This window comes from Colossoma macropomum, unplaced genomic scaffold, assembly GCF_904425465.1.
Source record: "Colossoma macropomum unplaced genomic scaffold, Colossoma_macropomum, whole genome shotgun sequence".
In the NCBI taxonomy this organism is placed as follows: Eukaryota; Metazoa; Chordata; class Actinopteri; order Characiformes; family Serrasalmidae; genus Colossoma; species Colossoma macropomum.
Window position 1 is genome coordinate 27,152,138 of NW_023494810.1, and position 27,019 is coordinate 27,179,156.

General features: G+C 38.6%; 1 protein-coding gene across 4 annotated transcripts in view; it reads right to left on the reverse strand.

Annotated features, from left to right (window-relative positions):
- Nucleotides 1-27,019, reverse strand: part of cadpsa (Ca2+-dependent activator protein for secretion a) — a 192,120-nt gene that overhangs the window by 131,000 nt on the left and 34,101 nt on the right. For all 4 annotated transcript variants that reach the window (XM_036559375.1, XM_036559372.1, XM_036559374.1 and 1 more), the window contains exons 2-3: nt 22,328-22,441; nt 15,772-16,104 (exon numbers count right to left, since the gene is read on the reverse strand). In XM_036559375.1, the coding sequence (XP_036415268.1) occupies nt 15,772-16,104; nt 22,328-22,441 (447 nt within the window). The remainder of the gene's footprint in view (nt 1-15,771; nt 16,105-22,327; nt 22,442-27,019) is intronic.

Here is a 27,019-nt window from a genome sequence, read left to right on the forward strand (position 1 = left end):
TTAGGCTTGCAAGGTAATGCACGTAAAACTTAATGGATGGCTAAATCATCTAGCCTGCTGTGTCCTCTAGTATTGAAATTGTGTGCAACAGCACAAGAAAGCTTGACAGCGATACAAATATATAATCACCAGAGGCGAGCAAATGTAGTGACTAGCATCTAGTGTAACCCAACATTACACCATAACAAGGCTAAAACACATAAAGCCCTGTGGTAGCTCATGTACATGTGTATTCACCCTATTCTCGCATATAATCAACAAGATGGACGGATTCGAGAAAATGCAGCGCTGTGCCTACCGCTGAGCCACTACGCTGATTTGTCCCTCAAAAAGCAGCATGGGTACTGAAGCCGTGGCTTTAATGCACCCCAATCCAGCTGTAATCCAGGCTGGGCATGTAACCTCTACCTTACTTGTCCTTATTTTAATATCGTAAGTATTCACAGCGGTTCAATTCCATTACCCAGCTATACAGCCCGGTCACTGTGAGTTCAGCTTCAAAGGCAGAGAGAGAGAGAAAGAGAGATAGAATGAAAGAAAGAAGAGAAAAAGAAGAGAGACAGGATCCAATGAGGATTGTTAATGAAATTTCATATGCTTTGTCTACCGCTGCCATTAATTTCTTCTTAGCAATTTAATTAGCAGAGCACTGACAGCTTACTGAGAGAAGGAAAGGGCGAGAGAGGTAGAGCTTGCTTGAGAGAGAGAGAGAGAGAGAGAGAGAGAGAGAGAGAGAGAGAGAGAGAGAGACAGAGGTTTTAGATTGAAGGGTGAGAACATACAGACCTGGGTGGTACCAGCAGACACAATGACGCATGCAGGCATACATGCACACATGCACACACACTTAGAGGATAGAGCGCAGCGGAACCTTAATCAGCCGGACTAATTCTCCGATGCACACGTTTATCTTCTTCAGATTATCAGTCTCTGCTCCTCGGCCCCGTAATGCAATCACACGTGCCCACATACAGTAAGTTCAAGCCGAATCAAATACTCATCCACATAAGGGCTGCAACTAACGGATACGTCTATGATTGATTAATCTATTGACAATTTTTTGGATTAATCAACTAATCTAATGATTATCCTCCTATTTTGAATGAATTATACAAGAAACTTTTTTAAAGAGTGTGAAAAAAGCAATGAATTGTTTAATAACATCCTGAAGCAGTTAAAACAGTTAAAATCAAAAAACAGGTAAAGTCAAAAACTTTCATTTACCATTAATTGGCTGTTTTTATTTTAAAACTACGGAAGTCCAGAGAGGCCATTTGGTAGTTATAATTTTCTGGATTGTTATCTTGGGATAACGAGTTGATTATCTTGTTATCTGAAGATGAAAAAGTTGTTATCTTGAAATAATAAGTTATCTTGTTATCTCGAGATAACAAAAGGTGTTACCCTGAGAAAATTAGTTAATTATCAGGCTATCTCAAGATAATAAGGCTGTTATTTTGAAATAATGAGTTAATTACCTTGTTTCAAAGACAAAGTTGTTGTCTGGAAATAACAAGTTAATTATCTTGTTATCTCAACATAAAGTTGTTATCTTGAGATCACAAGAAAAATAACTTGTTTTCTCAAGATAATAATCTCAGAGAATTTCTCAGGGAATTATAGCAACAACTCATGGCCTCTCCGGACTTCCGTAAAAAATAACTATTTTCTGAATTCTATATTCAGATTATTTCCTGGTATTCCCATTTCAGGAAGTTCCTAACATACAGATCTTGTGCTGATGTTGCTTCCAGAGGCAGTTTGGAATTGGAACAGAGGATAGTGATTTTTATGTGCTTCAGCACTCAGCAGAGTTTGCAGGGTCTACCACTTCACGGCTAAGCTGGTGTTACTCCAAGGAGCTTCCATTTTACAATAACAGCACTTACAGCTGACAGGGCAGATATAGCAGGGTGGAAATTTCAGAAACTGACTTGAGGCAAAGGCATCCTATGACATCATCTGACTTGAGGCAAAGGCATCCTATGACATCATCACGTTTAAAGAGCTGAGTTCTTTAGTATGACCTGTTCTACTATAAGTATTTGTCTATGGAGACGGTTCTGTGCTTTATTTAATACACCTGTTAGCAATGGGTGTGGCTGAAACACCTGAACTCAATAACTAGGAGGGTGACGATAACTAGAAGGTGTCCTCATACTATTGGCCATACAGTGTATTTCAGGATAGATTTGTTACATGATACGGAGAGAGAGAGAGAGAGAGAGAGAGAGAGAGAGAGAGAGAGAGAGAGAGAGGTAAAGAGAAATAGGGAGAAAAGAGAAAAATAGAGACAGATACACTGAGAGATAAAAACAGAGAAATGGAACAAGAGAGACAAAGAGGGGGAGAGAGAAATGAGAAATGAGATGAGAGACTGAGAAAGAAAGAGAAAACAGAAAGAGAGAAAACAAAGAGAAAAATGGAATGAGAGACAGATAAAAAGAGGGAGAGATGTGATTAGGTGCATTGTGTCTGTAATGTATTCATATGAAGAACAGCTGATGAAGAAGAGAAGATGGTTAAAAGCCCTGCATGTTTACTGTCTCCATGACAACCGCACAGGGCCAGACAAAGTGTGCTATGGTGGTTTCTAATGGGCAACGTGAAGGTTTATCGTCTGTATACACACATACACACCCTGAGCTTCAATCAGAATAAAAAAAATAAAAGAGCACAGCGCGCACACACACACACACACACACACACACACACACACACACACACACACGGATACACACAAACAAAAACAAACATCAAATACCACTCAACAGAGCTAAACACAGGCGTGCGTCTGAAGCTTTCAAAGCACGCTGCTGAGGCACAGTGGCTTTTTAGAAGAAGTGACAAGCATTACTGCTTATTACTCTGCCACCGTGCTGCCATCAGCATACAGCCATGCATGCTTATGATCAAAGTGCTTCAGCTGTACTTTATGTTTCCCAAAGCCTGCTGTTCAGTTGCTGTTGCTACAGAGACTACAGAGAGAACGAACCACAAAAGACAGGGCTGTACGCAAAGTTTTTTTGGGCATGTAGCGATTGTGCTATAAAAGTTGCAAGTGTTGCAAATAACTTGTGAGCAAAAGTTGATTTTTTTTCACTACCCAGATAAAAGTAACATAAAATGCAGACAATAAGTGGAACAAATTGTCAGTTTTACCGTGAAAAAAACATTTGTGAAATGTCCAGAGAATCTATTTTCTCCTGAATTATTCAGATCCCATAAGGAGGTGCTATTAGAACTCGACTACCATTCTTTCTGCATCTTTGAGCAGAAGAAAATCTGTAATAGACCTAAAGTTGTGTGTCATTCTGGTAATGTGGCCACAGTAGTAACCTGATCCGTTTTGTCCTATTTTCATATTTCCACTGAAAATATGAACACTGCATCATTACATCCATGTTAATAGCAAGCTAACAGTCCTGTACATTGAAGTGATGTCACATAAAAGTCTGTCTAACATTAAACTTCAGCACTGAGTGTGTTTATATGCACTTAATAATCCTATCATAATCAGATTTCTGCAGTTATCTGTTTATTCAAATGGTCATGTAAACAGCACAGTCCTATTTCTTAGATCGAAATAAGGTCTAGAAATCTGATTGAGAAATCCGATAAAGAGAGCTGGATTTTAGCTCAGTAATCAGATTTCTCAGTGCATGTAAACTCAGTCTGCGCATGTGCGAAAACAGACCGCAGTACCGGAAATAAGCAAGCAGCATTTAACACAGCACCTGTGAGATGGCAGCAAAACACTTTCGGAGCGACGCTGAAACCAAACACATGCTTGATAAAATGGAGGATTTAAACATTCTTCACTCTAGACGATGTATGTTCATATCTTCTGCCTGACTCATGTAGACCTGGAGTTTCCCCATTATCTGATTACTCAAGTGCATGTAAAGGTGTTGACTGTTATATTATAACACCAGCTATTCAAACTGTAGCCTAAAACATCCCGATGTTGCCAGTCTTAAGATGTCAATTCAGTGCGCAGCAGTGTCAGCTAGCTTGTATTTTGGATCCTTCACAACCTTGCCAATGTACATACATATTAAATTTGTTAACCACAGGAGGAGACAGCAGTGTTTTTCCACCATGGCACCCGGGTAGGGGTTGGGGGATTGGTGCCTTGCTCAAGGGCACTTCAGTCACATATCGTTGGTTCAGGGGATCGAACCGGCAACCTTCCAGTCACAAGGCTGGTTCCCTAACCTCCAGCCCACGACAACCTCCTAAACATCATGATTCTTCTCTAGTGTTCAAATTACCTGATGGGCTACAACTACCTTAAACACTAGAACTTAACCTGCTTTGTGGCTCACATGACTACACTTAAGCATTTGGGAATGTTGATATTGCACAAACCACATAGAATAACGATAAACTGACTATGAGCAATTGACTACAAATCCCATAAATACTTGACTGATAAACCATAACACCCTTGTTTCTACACTCATTGTCCATTTTATCAGCTCCACTTACCATATAGGAGCACTTTGTAGTTCTACAATTACAGACTGTAGTCCATTTGTTTCTCTGCGCACATTGTTAGCCCCCTTTGACCCTGTTCCTCAATGGGCAGGACCCTGAAAGGACCACCACAAAGCAGGTATTATTTAGGTGGTGGATCATTCTCAGCACTGCAGTGACACTGACATGGTGGTGGTGATGGTGTGTTGCACTGGTATGAGTGGATCAGACATAGCAGTGCTGCTGGAGTTTGGAGTCACTGTGCCCAGTAACTGTCCACTCTGTTAGAAACCAGGTGGTGGTTTTAATATTATAGCTGATCGGTGTATTTGGATATTACTATGACTCTGATAATTGTATCATTAGAATTCTCAAATATCTCAAATATTCTCAACAATATCGTCGCATTGTACAGCCCAAGAGGGGGTCTTATAAACTGACCAAAGGTCAGTGTAAACACATACACACCCTCTGCTCCATTCTGCAGTTTTTCTAATGGTTTGTCTTTCTCTCTTTTTTCCTGTGTGCATGGTCTGGCATGAGTTCTAGATGCCACCCTGCTGTTTCTGTCATATTTTCCTGTGGTCAAGGCAATTAGGTTCAATCTGAGATGATTTCATTAAGGTAGGGTGTACACCACCAGGGTTGACAGGACAAATCTCATTCACCAACAGAAAAAACAAAACAAAAGAAAAGAAAAAAAAAACATGACTCCTACTCAAAGACACCCGTGCCAGGCCACATATCCTGAGCAAATGGGCAAAATCTAATTTGCTCCTGTAACACAGTCATCATTACTGGACAGAATACATTCATCAAAGCCATATGCGCCCATACACCAAGGCTAATGGAGAAATACAGCAGGAGACAGAGAGAGAGAGAGTAGCTCATGGACCTCAGCTAGACCCTTTTGATGGGCTCTGGAGGTCTTTTGATGGGTGCTGAGGCGACGTTCAGTAGCGCCCATGTTTCATGACGTCAGTATGTGTTTGAGGTCGTGGCATGGAGGGGGGAGCTCCTGCTGGGAGCTGCGGGGGTTATCATTAAAGGCCTTGTTCCCCTGTGTGTGTTTCTGTGTGCGTGTGTGTGCTAACCTACAATGTCAAGACGAGTAAAGAATGCTTTTTTACAAAAAACACCATGTTTCATTTTTTAAAACTGAAAGAACAAAAATATAAAGTTAGGTTAGGTTTAAGGTCAGGCTTAAAAAGTCTTATTACATATAGAAACTTATATACATATGTATAATGCATATGGGACATTTTTTACCCATAAGGTCGTATGCAGAAGTTGTGACACCCATGGACAAATTCCACGTTTTATTGAATTACTACGTGAAAACAAGTTACCAAATTCTCTACAGAGAGAATGGGTCAACAAAAATGACCATTTTTAAAAATCTTATTAAAAAGCACTTGATGTGCATTTTTATACCTGCATATATAAATATGGTTAGTGTTATCAAAGCCTTTGCTTACCTATTTCAGTTATTAAAACTTGGTAACATTTTACTGCTGTTCATAAGGCAACATGACACCTACATCAGGTTGTCCTGACAACTGACACAACCCTACATAACTGTTTATAAATGCTTGTTCTAATAATCGTCATTCGATATAAAGGTTACATTTGCCAATTTTGATTAAAGTCAGCTAAAGTAGCCTTTAAGACAGATGGCAGATTTTAAAGACAGATTTTAAATACAAAAAGGCTGCCGTTGTCCATTTTATCTTAACTTTTATCTTCATGTGGAGAGGTGTGAATTGTTTTCACAGCAGCATCCCCCCCCCCATTGCTTACTAGCAGCTCAACAAAGAGTAATAGCATTTCACACACAGACAGTGCCCTAGTTATCCTGATAAAAGAGTTACAAGGAAAATATTTCATGTGATTATATTAACTACACATATCAGAGCCATCAATTTCCATTCCATCAGTGGAACAGCCACTAGGGGGCCTGCAGGAAGAGAAGTAACAAAATATAGAGAAAATGGGACTCCATCAACTGTGCAAAAACTGACAGACCCCCAAAACTGTCACCATCAGCTAAACAGTGCGATTTTTCATCTTTAAGAGAGAGAGAGAGGAGAAAATCAAACAGCTTCAAATCTGAAAAAATCCACAGGTGTTTCTGTCCATCCCTCCACTGTGAGAAGACAACTCAACACTATGGGTCTGAAAGGATGTGTAGCTGTCAAAAAAACATCATTATTTTTGCAAAGTGTGAGAAAAGGAAAGAAAAAAAAAGTATATCAAGTCAATGAAAGAAGCTGCTGGTGTTTAGAACAACGGACCAGTCCAGTCCAAACACCCAACATCACTGAATGTGTTTTGTATCACTTGGATTGTGAGAAGCAGAAAGTGCAACCAACTTCCAAGACTGAACTTTATTTTGATATTATCTTTGTATTTACCTGTGGGGGCTGTGGAAGTTTAAATATATGTTTTCTTTTTTTCTGATGCTCAAAAACTTTTACTTAATAGCTGTTGGAAATTGAGTGAATGAAAAAGTGGTCTCTGACTTTCGCACAATACCATATATCACACATAGGAGTCCTGACAGTGTATAAAAACAGACACACAGCCCTCCTACTGTGCTCAGTCTCTTGATACTAAGCTCTGCTGTACTGATGTTCTGACTGTGTCTGCATGATCAGAGCGATGTAACTAACTCTCTCTCTCTCTCTGCAGAAGGTAAGAGAAAAGGCCTTTTGATCCCGAATCATGCCATGAAATAAGAAAAGAAATATCACTCACTGTCTTATAAATAAGAAATCCACAGAGAAACAGTCACGCCGGCCCGGCCCAGTGTCACGGTTCCAGGGTAAAGCATTCCATTTGAGTGATGTGATCTCTTAAGCAGCAGAGCGATAGTTACTAGTTAAAAGTGTGTTTTTTTTATCAGAGCCACAGGGCAGGAAATGAATCACAGCTTCAATGTTTGTCAGCATCGGGGGGCTGAAGTGTGTTCTAGCACTTTCTGTCTCTGTTTTAATTACCTGTCAGTCACCGGCCGTCCACAGCCTATGTCCCTATGTACCCTCAGGAAACAGTCAATATATTAGATTAAACTCCCTCCACCCGGGAGACAGCAAACACACACTGAAAGCTGTTTAGCACGCGCACACATTGGATCACACACACACACATGCACTTGTAGTGAGAGGGCTTTTCAGAGAGGGGTAAAGGGTTGATTGCTGCAAAAAACGAGAAAACAAGCAGCCTATAAGAGGGCATGGGTGGGGAGGGGGGGTGTCCAGCAAGCATCCCATGGCTTTTATCATGTTCCTAATTCTGCATTTTTTGTAGTTCAATAAGTGTCTCAGCTTTTATTTCTTTTTTTTTTCCTAAATTTTTTTTCAAGTCGTGTGCAGAAGTTTTGGCACCCCAATCAAATGTTTTGTTGCTTTCCTGAGTGAAAATAAGTACAGATCCTCTAAAGAGAACAAACTACTGCATATTTTATTATGTTAAAATGTTAAATTTGTAGAATATTTTGGGGAAAAAATAAAGCATAAAATGTGGCCTGCGCAAAAAAGTATGGCACATTTAACATTGTGTTTTTTGTCCAGTATAACTCAAATAAACTGAAGCTGTGCACTAAAATGTGCAGAATAATGTCATATTGAAGTTCCCTGTAGAGAGCAGTTATTTTTGCTTAGAAAATAAACAAAACATGTAGATGTTCAAACATTTGCATTTAATAAATATTAGAGTTAAAACTCTTTACTAGCCTACACTCCGGGGCAGTACCCCTCTTGTGACTGGGGTGGAACCCTCAAAGGTACATCTTAGTGCCTTTAGTCAGGGAACATAAATGTTCCATAATCCATTGAAGTTATGTTTTCTACGTTGTATTGACTCCACACACCCCGTCTCACGTCTTTTTATTTTATTGTTCTGTTTTAAAACTTGAGGTTATGAATAGGTACCAATACTTACTTTTCACCTGAGAAGAACTTATTTTAGGTACATGAGTGGACCTTAAAACCACTGTAGTGCCTTTGAGGGAACATTTGCATTGTTTCAAATCTATTGTTTATATACTGTGTCTTCTGTAGGCTTACCCAAGCATAACACAGATGAAGTTGATGCAAAATTAGTTGCTTTTTGAAAGTAAAGGACTGTGTAAAAGTTAGAGACCACCCTTCATTTACTTATTTTTCAGTTATTCATTTTTTTTCTGTACCAGGAAAAAAGAAAAAAAAAACAAAGAAAATAACACAGAAGCCTCAACCAGTGAATAAAATATCTTTTTTTCAGTACTTAGTGTATCCAATGCTCTTTGCCTTTATTACAGCTTCTATTCTTTTTGAGAGGCTTGCTTCCATCCATCCATCCATCCGTCCATCCATTCATTTTCTAAGCTGCTTATCCTTCTGGGTCACGGAGGGTGCTGAAGCCTATTCCAGCGTTCATCAAACAGAAGGCAGGAAACACCCTGGACAAGTTGCCAGTCCATGAGAACATCAGCAGCTTCTTTGATGATTTGCAAATTTTCTTCTGTTCAATTTATTTCGTTTGTCAGTAAGAGCTTCTTGACAGCTACACATTCTTCCAGACGCACAGCATTGAGTTGTCTTCTCACAGTGGAAACCATGGACTGTGGATTTTTTAAGATCTAAAGCAAGAGTGGAGCTTGATCTTCTCCTCTCGTTCAAAGACGAAAGCTTTAAGTACTGTTTATTTGATGATGACTGTTTTGGTGGTCTACCAGGTCTTGCATGGTTCTTAGGAGCCTTTGACTTTCTCCTTCAAAATGCAAGTGGATTTTCTTATTTGTAATCTCCTCAGAAATATCCCCTGGAGAATGAGCTGGCTGTTTTCAGTGGAAATTAATTAAACAAAGTGTGGTCTCTGACTTTTGCACAGTATATGCATATGAGCATCTGTGTGTAGTGTGTGTGTGTGTCTGTGTGTTGGGGGCTGCTAAAGCTGCTGGCCTGTGGTGGTTCTGCAGGTGTTGATCTGACGCTCAGCCGGCCTATCTTCTGTTGCCACGGCGACTGGGTTATTACCATCCAAATAGAGGAGTGGGGCTTCGTTCACAGGCTAATTGAGAAACAATCATATACGGCACATGCTCATCAGCGGCCAATGGGAATGCAGAAGGGCGCATGCTGATCAGGGGAAGTCTCCCATGCTCTCTTTAGAAAGCCTTCCAGACCTCTCTTCAGTAGACATATGTGGGTTGGAAAATATTAATGTTCTGCCCAGTTCAAAAAAGTCCACAGAAGGTTAGTCATATCCATTGTACAATGAAAAAACCTGGCCTGTCATTGGAGTGCAAATAGGTGTGGGGGGCTTTGTTAATGCTTAAGTAAGTACGGTTTAATAGTAGGGTACTCAGAGCTATTGGGACTCTAATAGTCCTGCTGTTAAGTGGGTGCTCTGGCTACCATGCCAACGGGCCTTATTCTATGGTGCTGTGGCAGAGATCATGGCCTAAATGTGGAAGAATCAATGTTTGAGTGTCATACATGTCAGCCTTTTTTGCTTTACCAGAGTCACTGAAAAGCACTGTGCTGTGAATGGACTGCTGTATTGTTTGCATAAAGTGTATTGACAGATGAAGAACTGCTCATATTAAGGGGCTGACAAGCCAGGCTAGAAGACAGTACACTAAACAGACTAAAAGACAGCTAACAGTCTAAACTGCTCCTCTGCTTAAGAGAAATTTGACCCATTTTTCAAAAATTCTGCAAAACTCAGATCTGGTGAAACTGAACGTCAGCACAAACACCGTCAGACCAAACGGCCTCAGAGAAAAGGTATCAGACCAAACGCAAAACTGGTCAAGCATATAGTGGTTCATATATCTTAGAAAACTATTATGTATCTCGATATAAATGCCAGTATAACATTTCCAGTTTTTTCTGATGGTGTTTGTGCTGACGTTCAGTTTCACCAGATCTGAGTCATGACGATGGTTTTTCTCGAGACTCAAAGTCGTTTAGCTTGAGGAATGATGCCGTTCTGACTCGGAGGTCTAAGGATGTCCTAAAATGTACCCCGTAGCCCCGCCTAGTGCTAATTAACATATATTTGCATGTTGGTCAGTTTGAAAACGAAATCGAAAAGTGGAAAATGTAAAGTAAATGTCCAGCAGGTGGCGCTGATGTTCGTTTGCATTTGCCTTTTCATTCTGACACCTAAAGTGCATCCGCGCCGAAAGCTGAATGACAAACTGTCACTTTGCTGTTGATTTATCAGTTTTGCATTTTCATTTTCATTTTGTCAGATATGCAGCCGATTGCTGTGAAAAAGAAATAAGAACGTGAATATTACATTTTGGTTTCAGTTTTGACTAGTATTCTGCATTTCATGGAGAAAAGCCAAAGCCAAAGTGAAGCTTGGATTTTCTTTTCTCTATTAGCTTTTTCATTTTAGATTTGGCCATGAAAAACCAGAATAACGACTAAAATGAAATGACAAATAGCAGTTTTAAATCTATTTTTTTTTTTTGTCACAAATGGCTCGTGCTCATGTGAAAAATGAAATTGCAAATGAAGGTATTTCATTTCATTTTCAATTTTGGCAGGATATTTGTGCAGATTTTTAGAGAAAGAAATGGCAAAAAGAGGTTTGCATTTACATTTTATTGTTTTCATTTTAATTTCTTTTTTGGCTGGATTTGCCTCCCATAACATACATGTGTTACATGTTACTTGAAAGTCTTCAAATGTCCATGTTTTGGTTAGATCCGCCTTAAAGCTGGCGTTGCATAACACGACTTGAGCCCCGGTTCTCAGTCTGGCTGTGTCTGTGCTATTTGGCTCTAGTCTAGAATTTCGGTCAGTCGGAGTCGACAGTTGGAGACAGAATCGAGTCGTGTGTGAGGGGTGCAGACTCAGATTTTTGGCTTCCCAATTGTGTTTCAGACCAGTCAGAGTTTATCAAACATGTTTGATTATTTTGACCCGATTCTGGGCATAATCTAATAGTGTAAACTGGTCAGCGACTCAATTTTAACAGACTCCTGCAACAGCCGATGAAAACTTAGACTGCAAAAGAAGAAAATATAGCAATTAAACAGTGAAGCTTTTTAATTAGCTGAGTTTAAGGCACCAGCAAACTCTAAAAATACCACACTGGTCACATTTTTAAATCCAAAAGCCTCACTTAAACATGTTTACTTGCTGCTTCTTTACTGTGTCAGCACAAATGGCAGAGAAAACCACAGCAGCAAGCAGCTCCACCTTTGTTTATTTATTTGTGTCTCTTAGTAATGTGAGAAAGCGTGAGTCCGTGAGTTTGCATGAGTTCTCGTGTGTTCAGTGAGTTCCGTTTGGTTCAACAGCAGTTTAAAAGTTGAGTAATGTGTGAGCCCTAATCGTTTAGTGTGTGATCGCCAATATTTTAGTCGCCCCAAAAAAATCTATGAGATGCCCAGTCTTTTTATAATCTGTTAAGACTTTGAAAGTCACGAAGTATACTCAAGACTTAAATAGGACTGAACCTAGTGTGGGAAAATGAATACGTGGAACCGTTAATTTGATGCTAACACAACACAAGAAAACACATATATGTGAAAGTTGTGGAAATTAGCATTATCATTTCAGTGGTAATTTGGTGAGCAAAAGCCACTTACATGTTGAATGTTTCTGCATCAAACAGTACAATAATTTGATATGTTCATTATTACATGACATAATCCTCTGAAGTGCTTCATTATAAATAGGTTATTTAAAGGTTTCAATATCAGTATCAGATCAGAAAATGTGATATCACGCCATCTCTAGTATCAAATGATATCCGTCCAGATCCAAAACTAGCAAGGAGGCAAAAAAAAGTGTTTTTACTTTTTTTAAAAACAGGAATATCACTTACATTACAAATCTGCACTATTTAAAATAAAGTAATTCTAGTGCGATACTCAGCTAACTGCTTGTTGTTCTTATCTTAACACTAAGCTACTGTTGCTATCACATGACCTACTTTACTTCACTTTGTGTGACATTATGTTGCAATTCTGCTATTCTAGTCTAGCTTTGTTACAGAATCGGACCAGACTCTTCTTCTTCGATATTCGACCCATCATATTCCAAATGGGAACATCAGTAAAAACAAAAGACAAACTAAAGAGCTGATAATTAACTCTGATCAATTTGTAGAATCACCAACCAGGTTTGATCCCGACCCCAGCCTCTTTCTCTGTTTCGCTGTCTCTTTATTCAATCTCTCTTTTTCTCTCCTCTGTAATTTCCCTGTATTATTCAGAACCCCACTCACTACCCACTCGTGTCATCTATCCTGCCGCATGTATTGAACACCCCCAGCATGCAGGTGCCTGGACATGATTCAGTTTTGTTGCAGTTGTCACTGCACAGTCTGTTCTAAGAACATTTGGCATTTCCAATAACGTATCATTATAAAGTTTGGAATTACTTGTCATGATAATCAAATTTGTTACTTTATTCCATAATAGTGTAACTTTTAAGATGTAGATTTAAATATTAGACAGAAAAAGGTACTTTTAGGTGCTTTTTTTCAATATTTTAAAAAGACGTTAAACGATAAACAGTATATCAATGATGATACACTGTAATTGTCTGTTAGAAGCAATTTCCCCATTCATGCCCATTCATGGTAGAGAGGTACATTTAGGGCACTGTAAGGCCAAATAGTCCCCAAAGAAAACATATTTTTTTTCACATTTAGTGATATTTTACCATCATTGACATTAAATATAAAAACTCGGAAGACGTGTAGGATCACTAGTCATTTTGGATATTAAATAAAATGGCTATTTCATTATAGACATGACCCTTGATTCGTATCACCAACACTGTAAAGAAATCTGAGTTTCAACAACATATTTATCCAGAAATAATTGTATACACGTGTCTGCAACAAATGTACTTATCATATCACTGTTTTCAATAATATGTATATATACAACAAATTGCTGAATTTCTTATGCAAGCAGCCTGAAATCTCTTACGAAACTCTTTTTATGAAAGCTATAGATTCCAGAGAAGTAACGTACGTCACATACTCCACGTACGCGAGCAGATGCTTAGATTATTTATACACCGCTGCAAGCATTACATGTTTGTTCTGCAGCACATAGTGACACTACAGTTCTGAAGTGTGAAGAGTGTTATAAAATATGGAAACTTATTGTGAAAGACCTCCAGGGAAAAAAAGAAGTGAAAGACACGGTCGTACATCGTTACAGCAGGCTGGTGTACATTTGTAAGAAGTGCATTGTTCATCTATGGCACTAGACAGGCATGTCACTTGTTGAGCCTTACTTGGAACTGCATGACTAAAACTCAGAGACCTCCTGTTTCACTCTTCATTTTTGGAATGAAGTCTGATTTGTATGTGTTAAAAGAATGGCACATCACGTAACAGGCAGTTAAAGATGAGTCATGGTTTTAAAGGTCACAGTTGCAGTAACTTAAAAATGTAATACTAGATGTATGTCTATGGGGACAATGGGTTCTTGAACATGGATTAAGCCTGGCCTTGGAACTGCAGCGTTAATGGTTTGATGGTTTCACCATCAAAATCACGTGTAGTCTAGGCTTAAGCTTAATCTGGGTTTGGGAAAGTGGTTCAAAGTGTAATTAATCTAAGATAAAAGGTGAATTCCATGGATTTTTTTTGCTTTTGTTTTTGTTTTTGCATAATTGTAATTGTTAAAAAGTCATTCAGAGTGGCTCGATGTGAAATTATCTTCTTTTCTCTCTTCTAAAAAAAACTTTTTGAGTCAGAATTGTTCACAGCGGTGGTGATAGGAACCAGACGTCCAAAGCGTTTAATGCCTTTAAAAGATACCTCACAGAAAGCTATAAATATGTTATAAATATGTTGCCTCACAAGGCTTTGGCCTAAAATGGATTTATTTTAAATACATGGAGGGCATTGTAAGGCAAAATAGTCCCCAAAGAAAACATTTTTTTGATTTATCATTATCTTACCATTATAAATATTACATATTCTAGCTGAAGTTACAAGCTAATCTATCTAATGCAAGCATTGGACCTGTCATCAGGAGATCCTGGTGATGCTACAGCCATCCATGGCCAAAAGTCTAAGAGAGCACAATTGGCCTCGCTCTCTGGGTGGGTAGGATGGCCCTCCCTCTCCCCCATCATTTAACATGATGCTAGCCAGCGCAGGCATCTGTTAGCTGACGTAACAGAACTTGCAGCAAACGTTCTCCTCCAAGCGCGTTCAGCTGTTTGATGACGTTGCATTAGTGGCTGTTCAAAAAGATGCAGTGGCGCTTCACAGGTCTCAGAGGAAGCCTAGTGCTGGTGGTATCGTATGATTCGGGGAGTACAAACTAGTGGATGGAATTGGATACGTCTAAATTAGGGAGAAATTAGATTAGTTAGTAGCTATAGATTAGCTATAGATTATCTGCATTAGCTATTGGGCTACCCAGCTAGCATATGTGCCATGTGAACTACAAACTAACCAATCATTTACCTCCTTCCTTTAAACACTGCATTAACTGTGTGTAGTGTTACAGTTCTGTCCTTCAGACTGAAGATTTTTCTATGATGAAAGACAAGCTGTGTTGAACCCGAAAGGTTTTTAGTACGGTTTACTTTTGTACAATGCAATGCCCTTAGCTAATAACAAGACTAAACTAAAAATCTCTATTAAAGACTCAAAGCTAGACTTAGACTCATGAATCAACTGTTGAACAACTGTGCTAGCCGTTTTGGATAGTAAATAAAAAAGTTATTTGTGCTGTAGACATTGTGATCCCAGGTGCCCACACCACTGTAAAGAAATCAGAGTTTAAGTTTCTCTACAATGAGCCATTTCAGATCAAACCCCTCTGAATGACTTTGCTTACATCTTAATGATTGCATTAGGCAGAAATTTTAAAAAGGTTCACCTTTAGTATCTAGGCTTAGAGTACAAACAAAAATTAGGCTTCAAGATAGCTGTTACTACTGTTTTTAGATATGTGATGTATGTTTGTCCATTTATACGATGAGAGAAACAACATAAGCAAGTCTATTTGAGATTATTTAATAACATGATGTGGTTTGAGGCAAGTGCATGTTGAGTTAGGCATGCACTTTGCACTATATAGTGAGTTATAAGTTTTTATTTCTGAGCCTCACTAGCCTCATATCTCCAGTCTAAAGCTAAAGAAGTAAATGTCAGACACCAAACATGTCTTTGCTGATTAAGTACACTTGGTGCAACAAGAAAAATATGTAAATTAAATTTTTTGCTGAATCATTAAGTGTGAACATGGCCTTAACCTGCGTCTAGCTAGTCCAGCCTAAAAGCAGCAGCGTACATCTCAGAGAGGCGTACCTGGCAAGCATTGTAGAGCAGCTGATGTTCAAACTTCTTGATGCCAAGAATCTGCTGGAACATTTCGTAAAGTTGGTCCTTGCTGAGGATGAGTTCAGAGGCGGCGCTGGCCGTCATCCTCTGCTGGTGCTTGCGCGGGTCCTCCTCGCCTCGGTAGATGGTGTCGAACTTGGCCATCCAGGAGCTGAGCACGGTCTCCTTGCTCAGGCCGTCGATCTCGGGCAGACTGCGGACACGCTTCTCAATGTGTTTCTTGAAGACCTCACGAGAGTCGTTGGCTGAGCAGCCCCCACTCTGGACCATTCGAGACACGCGATCGCTCTTCAGGAACACCTGAGAACAACAACGGCAGTTTGTGTCAATGTTTTAGTCCTATGGAGGTTAACTAGTACCTTCAGTTCGGAGCAAAGACGTACAAATATCAGTTTAGATTGTATTTGTGATGGAATTATCAATATTGTTTAGTAAATTTCTGAATATTTGGACCCTAAAGCGAATGTAGCCTTGTTGAAAAAGGCACGGTTCATTCACCCTTAAAAATGAAGCTGCCAAATGAAGCCAAAAAATGGGTTCTCAAAAAAACATTTTACATGACTTTTAGATATGAAGAAAGCTGCAGATGTGCTGTCTTTTTTATCCTAGCACGACTGTCTTTGTGAAGAGAGGGAGGTTCTCATCCCTCCCTTTCACACCTCATTGCTCACTAGCAGCTCAACACACACAGAGAGCCAACAGTGTCCAAGCTAACTTAAAATTTCAGGCATTGTTAGGAGTCTTGCCCAAGGTCTCTTATTGGTATAGTATAGGGTGCTGGGATTGAATCCCAGTCTACAGAATTTAAGATGCCTATAGAAAGCACAAGTGTTACCTATTACACTATACCAACCACTCTATCTGGCTACTGCACTAGCTTTCATAACACAAGCTAGCTTCGTAGCTAACTTGCCAGCTAACAGCACCACCTAGTTAATTAGCTAGCTGGTTATCTCACTAGGCTAACTGCACTGTTCTGAGACAAATGTATCCACCTCGCTAGCAACTTATAATACAACATGATATATGCTTTTAAATGTTAACAATAGCTTATGAGCTCACTTACCAAGACTATTGCTCACAGACACAATCACTGCAATCACATTAAATGAAATTCATGTTCACTCTCTATATTTCATTTAGGCTAATATTTGAAGTTAGGCCTTATCTTTTGGTTTTAAATGAGTAACGGATGAGTTTTAATCAAAATCACTGTAGTACAGCTGTATATGATATAAATTAGATAATGTGAAGAAAGTTTTTCAGGTTTCCTGTAAAGGCTTAATGTCAAACATAATAAGTTAGTATAAATTAATCTGTATTAATTAGGCTAATATGGCTAAAATGGATTAGAGTGACTGAACAAAGCTCCAAGCTGTGAACAAGTTGTATCTGGTCTCTTTTATCCACTGTGTCTCAGTTGTCACTGTTGATATTGTGTTGTTTTTTCAAAATAGGAAGGAAGCAGTATCTCTGAAAGCCCTTTCTATCCCAGAGTGTGCAATGATGGAAAGAGACGATACAGTTTGTGTCATTCTTTAACACAAGATTGTTAGAAAGAGGGAGACAAAGTAGGTAGGCAGATAGATAGATAGATAGATAGATAGATAGATAGATAGATAGATAGATAGATAGATAGATAGATAGATACTACAGCTTCAGGTCACAGGTAGTCTATTAGCTCGCATTTTGTGGGTTAGGTCACAGCTAGCGAGTTCAGCTTGCTGCTAGCGAGCTAGCTCACAGTTAGTGGGTTAGCCTGGGGCTGTAGTGTCAAGAGTCTTCTGACTACAGACTGAGGAGGGTGGAGCTAGACGTCCATGTTTAGTGTGTCACTGAACATAAGGCACATTATTAAAGGCTCTGCTTATTTTTGTTGTATCAAAATGTGTTCTAGCTTCCGTATTTGCAACTTTGCTGTGTGTTTACTAAGCAGATTTTTAATTTTAAACAATTTCTTATTAGTGATAAGCAAATCTTTATTATCTTTGAAAAGTTTGGGATTTGATGCCCACTAAAATATTAGATAAAGACACTTCAGATTCAAAATAAAAAAAAAGATTGCTTAGGAAATGACTTTCATCGATTATTTTAGCATGAACACAACAATGATAAAGATTAAATATTTTACCACTTTGAAGACGCCAATATTTTACCACCCATGAAGACGTAAGGCTTTAGTAATGGTCAAAAAATATCTTAACACACTCTTGTTCTATGAAGTGATGGCTCACCATTCAGTTTTTCCACAATTTAGCTACTGACTATCATGAAAACTTGTATGAACATCATGAATAACAGATTTTAACTGGTGATATTGGTACCTTAATTACTACATTAATTAATTTATTGCTCCTGACATGTAGAATGTATGGGACATGGCACTTGCATATGCATATGCATATTTATGATTACTTATGATGTACTACATGTACAAGTAAATGGTTACACACGATGAAATAATGCCCGACTTAATGCTATTTCATGTCTCCACTCAATCTGAGGCTGTTTTTCCATGTCCAGCGCTAAGCAAGGCCATTTCTCAGCCTGGCCGCAGCAGGTTAATGACTTGCCCACCGGGGCGCTGGCTTTAGATCAGCTGAAACTTGTTGAAGGCTTGTTGTGATACTCACTAAAACACTTTGCTCCAAATCAGCAGCAGCTCACACAGCAGGCAAGTGGCAGCTGTAACCTCTGTCCAAGCATGGACAAAGATGAATGGGTGTTCTACATTCAGAACCATGTTCTATATTCACTTTTTTCTACGCTTTCACTCCCTCAACTTGATTCTCCTCCTTTTTAGCACTCCCAGCATTGCGCCTTGTGGATTCCATATGTTTTGATTTCTAAATGGCTGAGCCATGTTCAAAATCATATATAAAATATTTCACATACGGCATGAAATTATCTTTAAACATTGTTAGAACATTTGATAGGCTGCTGTCAAGAATCTACATTGTTTATTGTTTCATGTCTGACATCATTCACGCAACACATTGGCTAAAGCCATCAGGAATGTTTGTATATGTGGTGTGAACTGACGGTTTGTTTAAAAGTGCAATGTGGTCTGTTTGACTCCATCCATCCATCCATCATCTAAACCGCTTATCCTTCTGGGTCGCGGTGGGGTGCTGGAGCCTATCCCAGCTGTCATTGGGCAGAAGGCAGGATACACCCTGGACAGGTCGCCAGTCCATCGCAGGGCTGTTTGACTCTTGGACACAATTTTATTTGTATTTATTATTTATTTTAGTATTAATTTACTATATGTACTGATTTCTAGAGTGGTCAAAATTATCGTTTCTACTAAGCTTAGCTTATTTCTTTCTTCATTTTTCATAATATGTAATATGTATATCACAGGAGAGCATGTTATTTTGAACAGATACATAGTGATTCTAAAAGAGTGGGAAATGAAAGTAGTATGTTATGACTGGAAGTCTCTGCGTTAAAGCACGGTTTAATTTGTGCCAGAACAAGCCCAATCCATATCTAGTACCTCCCAGAGTGGATACAGCACCTTATTCACATGTTACATACATTCACGTTATGATCTATAGAGATGTATCAAAAAAAATCATCATAATATTTTCCACAAACAACTCAATATATACTGCATGCATAACATAAAATGTGGAAAAGTTAACTAAAAGTTAATGTGCTGCGACATAAACTGACGCAAAAACAACACTGACGCTGTTTATCACTCGCGTCTACGGTAAAGCTTTGACTAAAATCTTAGACTAAAATCTTAGACGAAAGTATATTCAGTAAAGTATTCCATTACATTTAGAATACATGTAGAATACATCTTGATTAGTCGAAGTTGTGGAAAAACTCCTCACTGGCTTTCATTTTCTTTATGTATTTCTTCTGTTAATATGTGTCATGAAATATCTGCTCATTTTTTTTATTAAGTTCCAAAATTCTCTTTGTTTTTGCTCTCATCGTCTTCTTTAGACCACTGTTGCTCCCACATTTGCCTGAGTAGGACCGCTGCCTGTCTCACAAAAAGAGCAAACAAACATTTTGTCATATCCCAGTACAACAAGCTTATCACTTGCGAACATGCCCACTGCTGAGGAGACTGTTTTGTTTCATCATCCCTCAAACAAGCTTGGGATAAATAACTGGGTCCTCACATTGATTTATCAGTCTACTTAGGCTTTAGCAGGGAATTCTACGCAATGAAGCCGCAAAAAGTTCTTCTTTACAGTCTGTCTAACGAGCGTGCATTGAAAAAGTTGTATACCATGACTAATAAAATCTAGTAAAATGCATTGTTTTGAGTGGCTTATACCTTTATTATAAAACGAACAGATGAGGTCATGAGATCTGATTAGCTGAGCCACCTTTGAAGCTATTGTAAAATACTCGATGCACTGCCATATCTGACCACACGCATCAGCTGAATTCTGTATAGAATGCAGCAAAACATCGTGCTCCAGATATTAGAAAAGTGATAGCAATGTGGATGATAACTGGCTAGTAACTGGCTGGTAATACATTCATTTTGAAAAAAAAAGATTTCTTCAACATTTGGCTTTTTTTTTGGTTGCAAAATAGAAGTCAGTGATTTCCAATGGCTGCAGACCACCATACATCTTCCAAGCCATTCATGCACATTTCAAAAAGGTGACTCAGTCAGTCAGTCAGTCAGTGAAAATGGCTTCTCTAGGCCAGCCCTCTAGGCAGAATCATAACGGAGGCTGACTTTAACTGCACAAATTTAATTCTAACTGACTCTAACTCAGGTATATTATTTTCTTCAGTTTGCTCTGGCTCAAAGTTAAGTAGTACTTGACTCCAATATATGTTCCCTCTCTCCATTATCTCTCCCTCTATCTACCTGTCTCTCTCCTTCCATTTCCTCGTCATGGTCTCTCTGTTCTTTTGCAATCAATCTCTACAAATCTCTCTCTCTCCCTCTCTCTCTATCTCTCTCGCTCTCTGGATAAGAAGGTGAGGATGAGTTGAGCGCAGGGGAACATCCAGTGCAAATTCAGTAAGAGTGGTCAGGGCACTAATTGAATTGGAAAAGCCGCTTCTGTCTGGCCCCGAACACTCATTAATTTGCCTTCGTCTGACGGAATTGCCACCCAAGTTCAGCTGACAGAGCAGGTGCACCTTCATCCACTTCGTACTTTACGTTATTACTGATATTTTATATTATTACTGTTTTTTTCAGCACTGAGGATTTCTGAGTTATTTTCGGGGGTTAAATGTCTAATCAGAGCTGAGTATCATGTTTAGAGTATTAATCTCAAATAAGTCGCTAAAATTTCATAATCTCGGCAGACCCAGTGGTCATCTTGGCCAGTTATTTCCAGTCATACAAGACCAGGCTCCTATCTACTAGAATGGGGACAGACCTGTAGACCCAAAACTTGAAGTCAGGGAAAGAAACGTATTTAAAATCTTACAAAAATGCATATATCATTTGTGATTTTAGGTTCAATTAACCCCCCAAAAATCTCATTTTCAGGCTGTCTCAGTTATTACACATACAGAAATACTCTCAACAAGGTACAAGGTTTTGATCACACCGACTTTTATGGTGGCTGTTTCTATTGTTCACATAAGGACTTAATGAAAAAACAGTCAGACTGTTGAGAAGACAGCAGTACCCTAAATCTGCCCTTACATCAATGTAAGAATGTGATAGGTTGGCTTTTTCCTGGCTTTTTCTGGTTACGCCTTTACCACCAATGCGATTGAATCTTCTTATTGAACATTTTGAGCACTATGAACTACCTGTGAACTGCCGCTGTCCTCTGATAATGTCCACAATGTGGCTTAAAAAGACAAACTAGCAGTAGTACAAAAGGAGACCTGAAGACCCTGGATGAGGGGTGTCCATACTTGTTGTCTTGGGAGGCCAAAGTACAATGTTTGTAAAGTTTGTAAATAATAAAGTAAGGTAGGTTTGAATCAAACTGGTTCTTGGTACTTTATAACATGACGCTACATTAAAGTACTTCAAAGACCCCATTTTAGATGGAAAATTGAACTGATTTGGGTGTATAGCACATGTTGCTCTCTCTGTAGGGTGAAGGGTCTGGTTAGGGTAACTGGTGAGCCAAATCAAATGTCTAAGAATTCCCAAATGCCAGGGGTTTATGCTCAGAAAAAGATAACAATAAAACATATCACTGCTGTTTTTCAGTTTTTGACATAATTAGAAAATGCCTGTTGCCCTTTATGTTGCGTATAAATCTCATGAAGAATGGACTAAATGAAACAGGCAAAAATGACTAGGTAAAAATGTCTGGTTCCATTGATTTACATTGAAAGTAAAGTATGTTTTTTCCTTCTTCTGTAAAGTTACCATTTTGGAGATACGTGGTTTTGTTCCGACAACAGCGATATGTATTATTCAATGGATTGAGGAGCACTTTTACTCTCAGCATGTTCGGTATACACAGACAGAGCCTTCAAATAGAGTGTTAACTCAACTTGCACATCCTTTGTAAAAACAAAGATATATAAGCTTTGTTTGCTTATTTATTTGAAACATCCTCACCTCGTAGTAGCTCTGGACAGCATTGATGAATGCCTCGTCTGCCACAATCTGCGTCTCGCCATTCAGAAAGGCCTGGAAGCGATCCTTTACAACCTGCAGCTGCTGCTTACTGATCTATAGAGAAGAGAAGAGAAGAGAGGAGAAGAGAAGAGAAGAGAAGAGAGGAGAAGAGAGGAGAAGAGAAGAGAAGAGAAGAGAGGAGAAGAGAGGAGAAGAGAAGAGAGGAGAAGAGAGGAGAAGAGAAGAGAAGAGAAGAGAAGAGAAGAGAAGAGAAGAGAAGAGAAGAGAAGCGTTTATCAACACCTTGGAGAATCATAATGACACATACAAAATAAAGATGTAGAAAAAGACAACTCAAAGAAAGAGCAATTAATTCTTTTCTTTTTTTTTCACAGTTTGACTCATATGTACTAAAAAACGATACAAGCATTCCAAATGTTCAACACACCACAGCAGAATGTGTCTCTTAATCTTGTTTTTTCTTTTTTCTCACAGAAAAGATTGATGGATAGTGATTTTCTTATTTTTCCAATCCATGACACAGAGAATTGGCACTGTAAGGCTCTCCTCTTTTGGATTTTCTAAGAGGTTTAGCTTTTTTGCAGACCTTATTTCACCAAATGCCTCAACTAACAAAATGGAATACTTCACCAAGACGTGCTAATGTGACTAGCAGTCAACACAGTTAACACTCCGTCCAGTCAGTAAAATAGATTAGTGTTATTTACTCAAGTAGATATCTGTACAGAACTGCCACTTTCATTGTTTAGCCCTTTGGCTAATGATTATGCTCTTAGTAATGAACGAACGCTTCAACCAATAAAAAGGAATACTTTGCCAAGACACGATAATGTGGCCAACAATAGCACATGCTAGCAGTTAGCACTCCATCCAGTCTGTAAAAGAGATCGGATTTATATACTCAAGTAGATGCCTGTACAAAAGTGTCACAGCCTGATATCTCTACTTCATAAAATAGAATTGTTTTATAGGACTATATTCAAGTAAATGGAATAAAATGTCCAGATATATGACTAGCAGTTAGCATCCAGTCAGTGAAATACATTAGCACTGCATGCTAAACATACAAAAATACATTAGTTTTACATGAGAAAAATGCCTTAAAATAGTGCCATTGCTAAAAATGTCCATTTAATAAATTATATTAGTTTTTACATACTCAACTAAAGGTATATACAACAATGTTATACCATCGTGTGACTAGCAGTAAACAAAGACTAGCAGTTAGCCCTCAATCCAGTCAGTAAAACAGGTAGCTACTGAAGTGGATGCCTATATAACAAATCTCAAACCAAAAGTTTTAAGTGGCAAACCATAATTATTAAAGCAAGAACTTCTGGGCCATAATCGTAAAAATTTGGTTAAAAAACGCCTTTCCAACACTGCTAATTTCTGTTTGTGCTGCTATGGGATGTCCAATAGTTTGTTAGCATTAAGCTAACAGTGATGCGCATTAACACTTTTTCACCACTCTAGATTAAACACAAACATCTGAAGACATATACATTAAAAGACATATACACTGTATTTGAAGCTTAAAATAGACATTATCATAGATTTTACATCGTATCTTTGTCTTCCGGTAAAGAGATTCTTAGCATGCTGTTTCTGACTTCCTAATAGCCAACAAAACCTAATAGCTAGTTAGGCTACAGTTAGTGTTCACAGTCAGTAATGTATCTACACTGTAAAATAGAACAATAGCAAAAACTTTTTTATTATTTACTTCTTTGTTAAACTTTTTAATGCAAATCTAGTAAAACAACTTCTTCTTGTACAATGCCTTAGTTATTTAAGTAAACTAGTTAGAATCAGGCCTAATGATTTATGAGAATTAAAAAAGCATGAATTTTTAGTCAAATTTTTTATTAAGCATGCTTGTATTTAAACTCTGCAAGTTTTACAGTAATACTCTTAATTATTAAGCACAGAATAGAAACAAAAAGATTAGATTCTTGAAACACCCAGCAGAAAATTGGCCAATCAGGAATTGCTTTTCTCTGTGGTATCTTGGAACCTATAGCTAAGCAAGCCCTCCTATTGGTTAGTACTTCAGGAGCTGAAGAGAAGTCCTAATATATTAGATTAATGGCAGAGGAATCAAGTAGTCACAGTGAGTTTGACCAGTTTTGTTAGAAAAAAACATCACTGTAAGCCTTCTGGAAGTCCTAAACACATCAGTGACTGTGAATATGAGCGGCATTCCACCTTAAATGCTGCAATAATTACATTCTGGTGCCTAAATGCGGCACAATGTAACTGCTGCACTGTGTAAGATGGAACGGAAAATTTGAATAAGACGGAACTTCAGCCTCATCAGGAAGTGTTCATGCGAATTGGCATTAGCTTAGCGCTGACAAACTATCACTGATGTGGGTTCTTTCCTTGTGTTTTGACATTTATGGCCTAAATTGAAGGCCTAGCCTTAATAGTCATGGTTTGCAATGAACAAAGCTAGCACTCCATCCAGTCAGAGGATTTTATGTTCCAGCAGATGTAAAAATGTCAGCCTCAGTTAGCACTGGCAATGTGTGGTCCTTTCTTTATGAAACTAGCCCTAGCAAACCTTTGCTCTAAATCATACCCATAATGCATTGTCCTGGATTTGACCCCATGTCTAGAGACTTAAAACAAGCTCCTTAATTCAGTGCACAGCTGACATAACTGACCATGTGGAGTCTCCAAGCCTACATAACCACACAACTTTCTTCCTTGTGTCCTCAAAGATCTTTCAGCGTGTTCCCTTGCCAAAACCCAGGGCCTGGCTCCGACACAGAAGAGCTTTTCTCCTCTCCAACACTCAAAACACACAAATTATTAACATGCTGTGAGCTGGCCTTGTCTCTGCCCTCATAATGGAGTCAGGAAATGGGTAATTATAGATTACATGCTGCCCTCCGCTCTTTCCCCCGATCTGCAGCTTACTCTATTTGTCATAACAGTTTAAAGGGAAAATTAGCTTTTCAGCTTAAGAACATGGGCCACACTTGACAAAATGTCACTGCTCTCAGGGCAGATTTTGCATTCTATCACTTAACTGTAATAAAGAGATTAGATAGACTGGGAAAGTTGTCTTAGATTGGCGTTCCTCTTGTGATTTTTTGAAAGATATTGGTTTAGGACCCAACCAGAGTGTCAGGATTCGATTTAGGCCCAATCCCATTATACTCCTTGTCCCTACCAGTTAGCCTTTACCCCTCTGTTTGGCATGTCCACACATAGGAGTAGGGTGTCCTGGTTTTTGTTGAGATAGAGGGGTAGGGAGAAGTGTTAGGGCTACATAGCCCTCCAAACTGAGGTTTTTCAGAGACACACTCCAAACGAAGTGTTATGAGAAAAAATGAAAAACTGGCAATATGGCTGCACAAGCAACCAAACCCACAAATGTGATTGTTTTCTTGGTTAATAAATTACAGTAATCATTGTTTTATCTTAGTTTAATGTCATTTCAATGTATTATGGTCCTTTTCTTCATAACAAGCATAAAAATCACTAGGAGTATGTTACAGTGTCAGTAGCTAGCTAGAAAAAATTCCTGTTTCACCTTAAATGGTGCAGCAATTACATTCTGGCGCCTCAGGCATCAGAACTGCTGCACCATTTAAGGTGGAACAGGAAAATTCAAACAAGACTCTGGCGAATAGCTGACTTCAGCTTCATATCACTGAAGAATTAGCGGTGGGGAATAATACATAATTGTCGCAGCCTCCCTCTTTGAAGGCATATGATTCCCTAAATGTAACTAAAGCCCAGCAGTGATGTTGCTGAACTTTACCCTCCTCTGCTGTCACTGCAGACTGGCAGGGTCGCCTACAGAGCAGCGCTAGTAGCTGTTAATGAAGTAATGCTCTTTTTTATTTGAGAGTCCCATTTCATAGGGGGAGATTTCAACCACTACCCCTTGTAACTCAGTTCCATGGGGCAAGGTGACCCTTGAAAACAAGGGGTAGGGGTAAAAATAAGAAATGGGATTGGGCCTTACTGTCTTAGTTGGCAGAGTTATTACAGGTTAACGGGGTCATTTTGAAAGGAGAACTCAAGGTGCATTGCGGAGAATGAAATCTTAAATGTAGGCAACACATCTTAATTTTCTCATTATTAGATTTATTACAAGTTTATACGTTTATTCAACCTATTTCAAGACATTTTTATTTATTTATGTCATTTTTTACAAGTGAAATCATCTTACTATAATACTCGACTGCAGAAATATAAGTTGATAAAATTACAACAAAAAAACAAAGCCAAAAAAATGTGAACAAATAGATTGAATAATCTTATAATATTGTTATATTAAACTTATAACGAGAAAGAAGTTTGTAATGTAGTAATGTAATGTAACGTAGTCCGTAAACACTGTTAAAGTTTCAGAATGTACCATTCACTATTCAGTCCATATGGAGATTAAACTGCATTTTGAATTCACTGTTTTTTGTGATGTCACAAAACAAATCTGCCTTTTCAGCCTACAGCAGGTTAGCTCCACATCTTTCATGTTGAACTTATAAGGAATGTTTCAGCCTGGACTGCTTCTTGAGTGAGGCACAAGGCAAGGCAGCCAATCAGAGCAGAGCTCATTTACATATATACGTTTTAAAGGTGCAGTAACAAAAAAAGCCAAATTCTAAGGTGTAAACAGAGGTTGGAATAATGCTCATGTACAAAAGAATT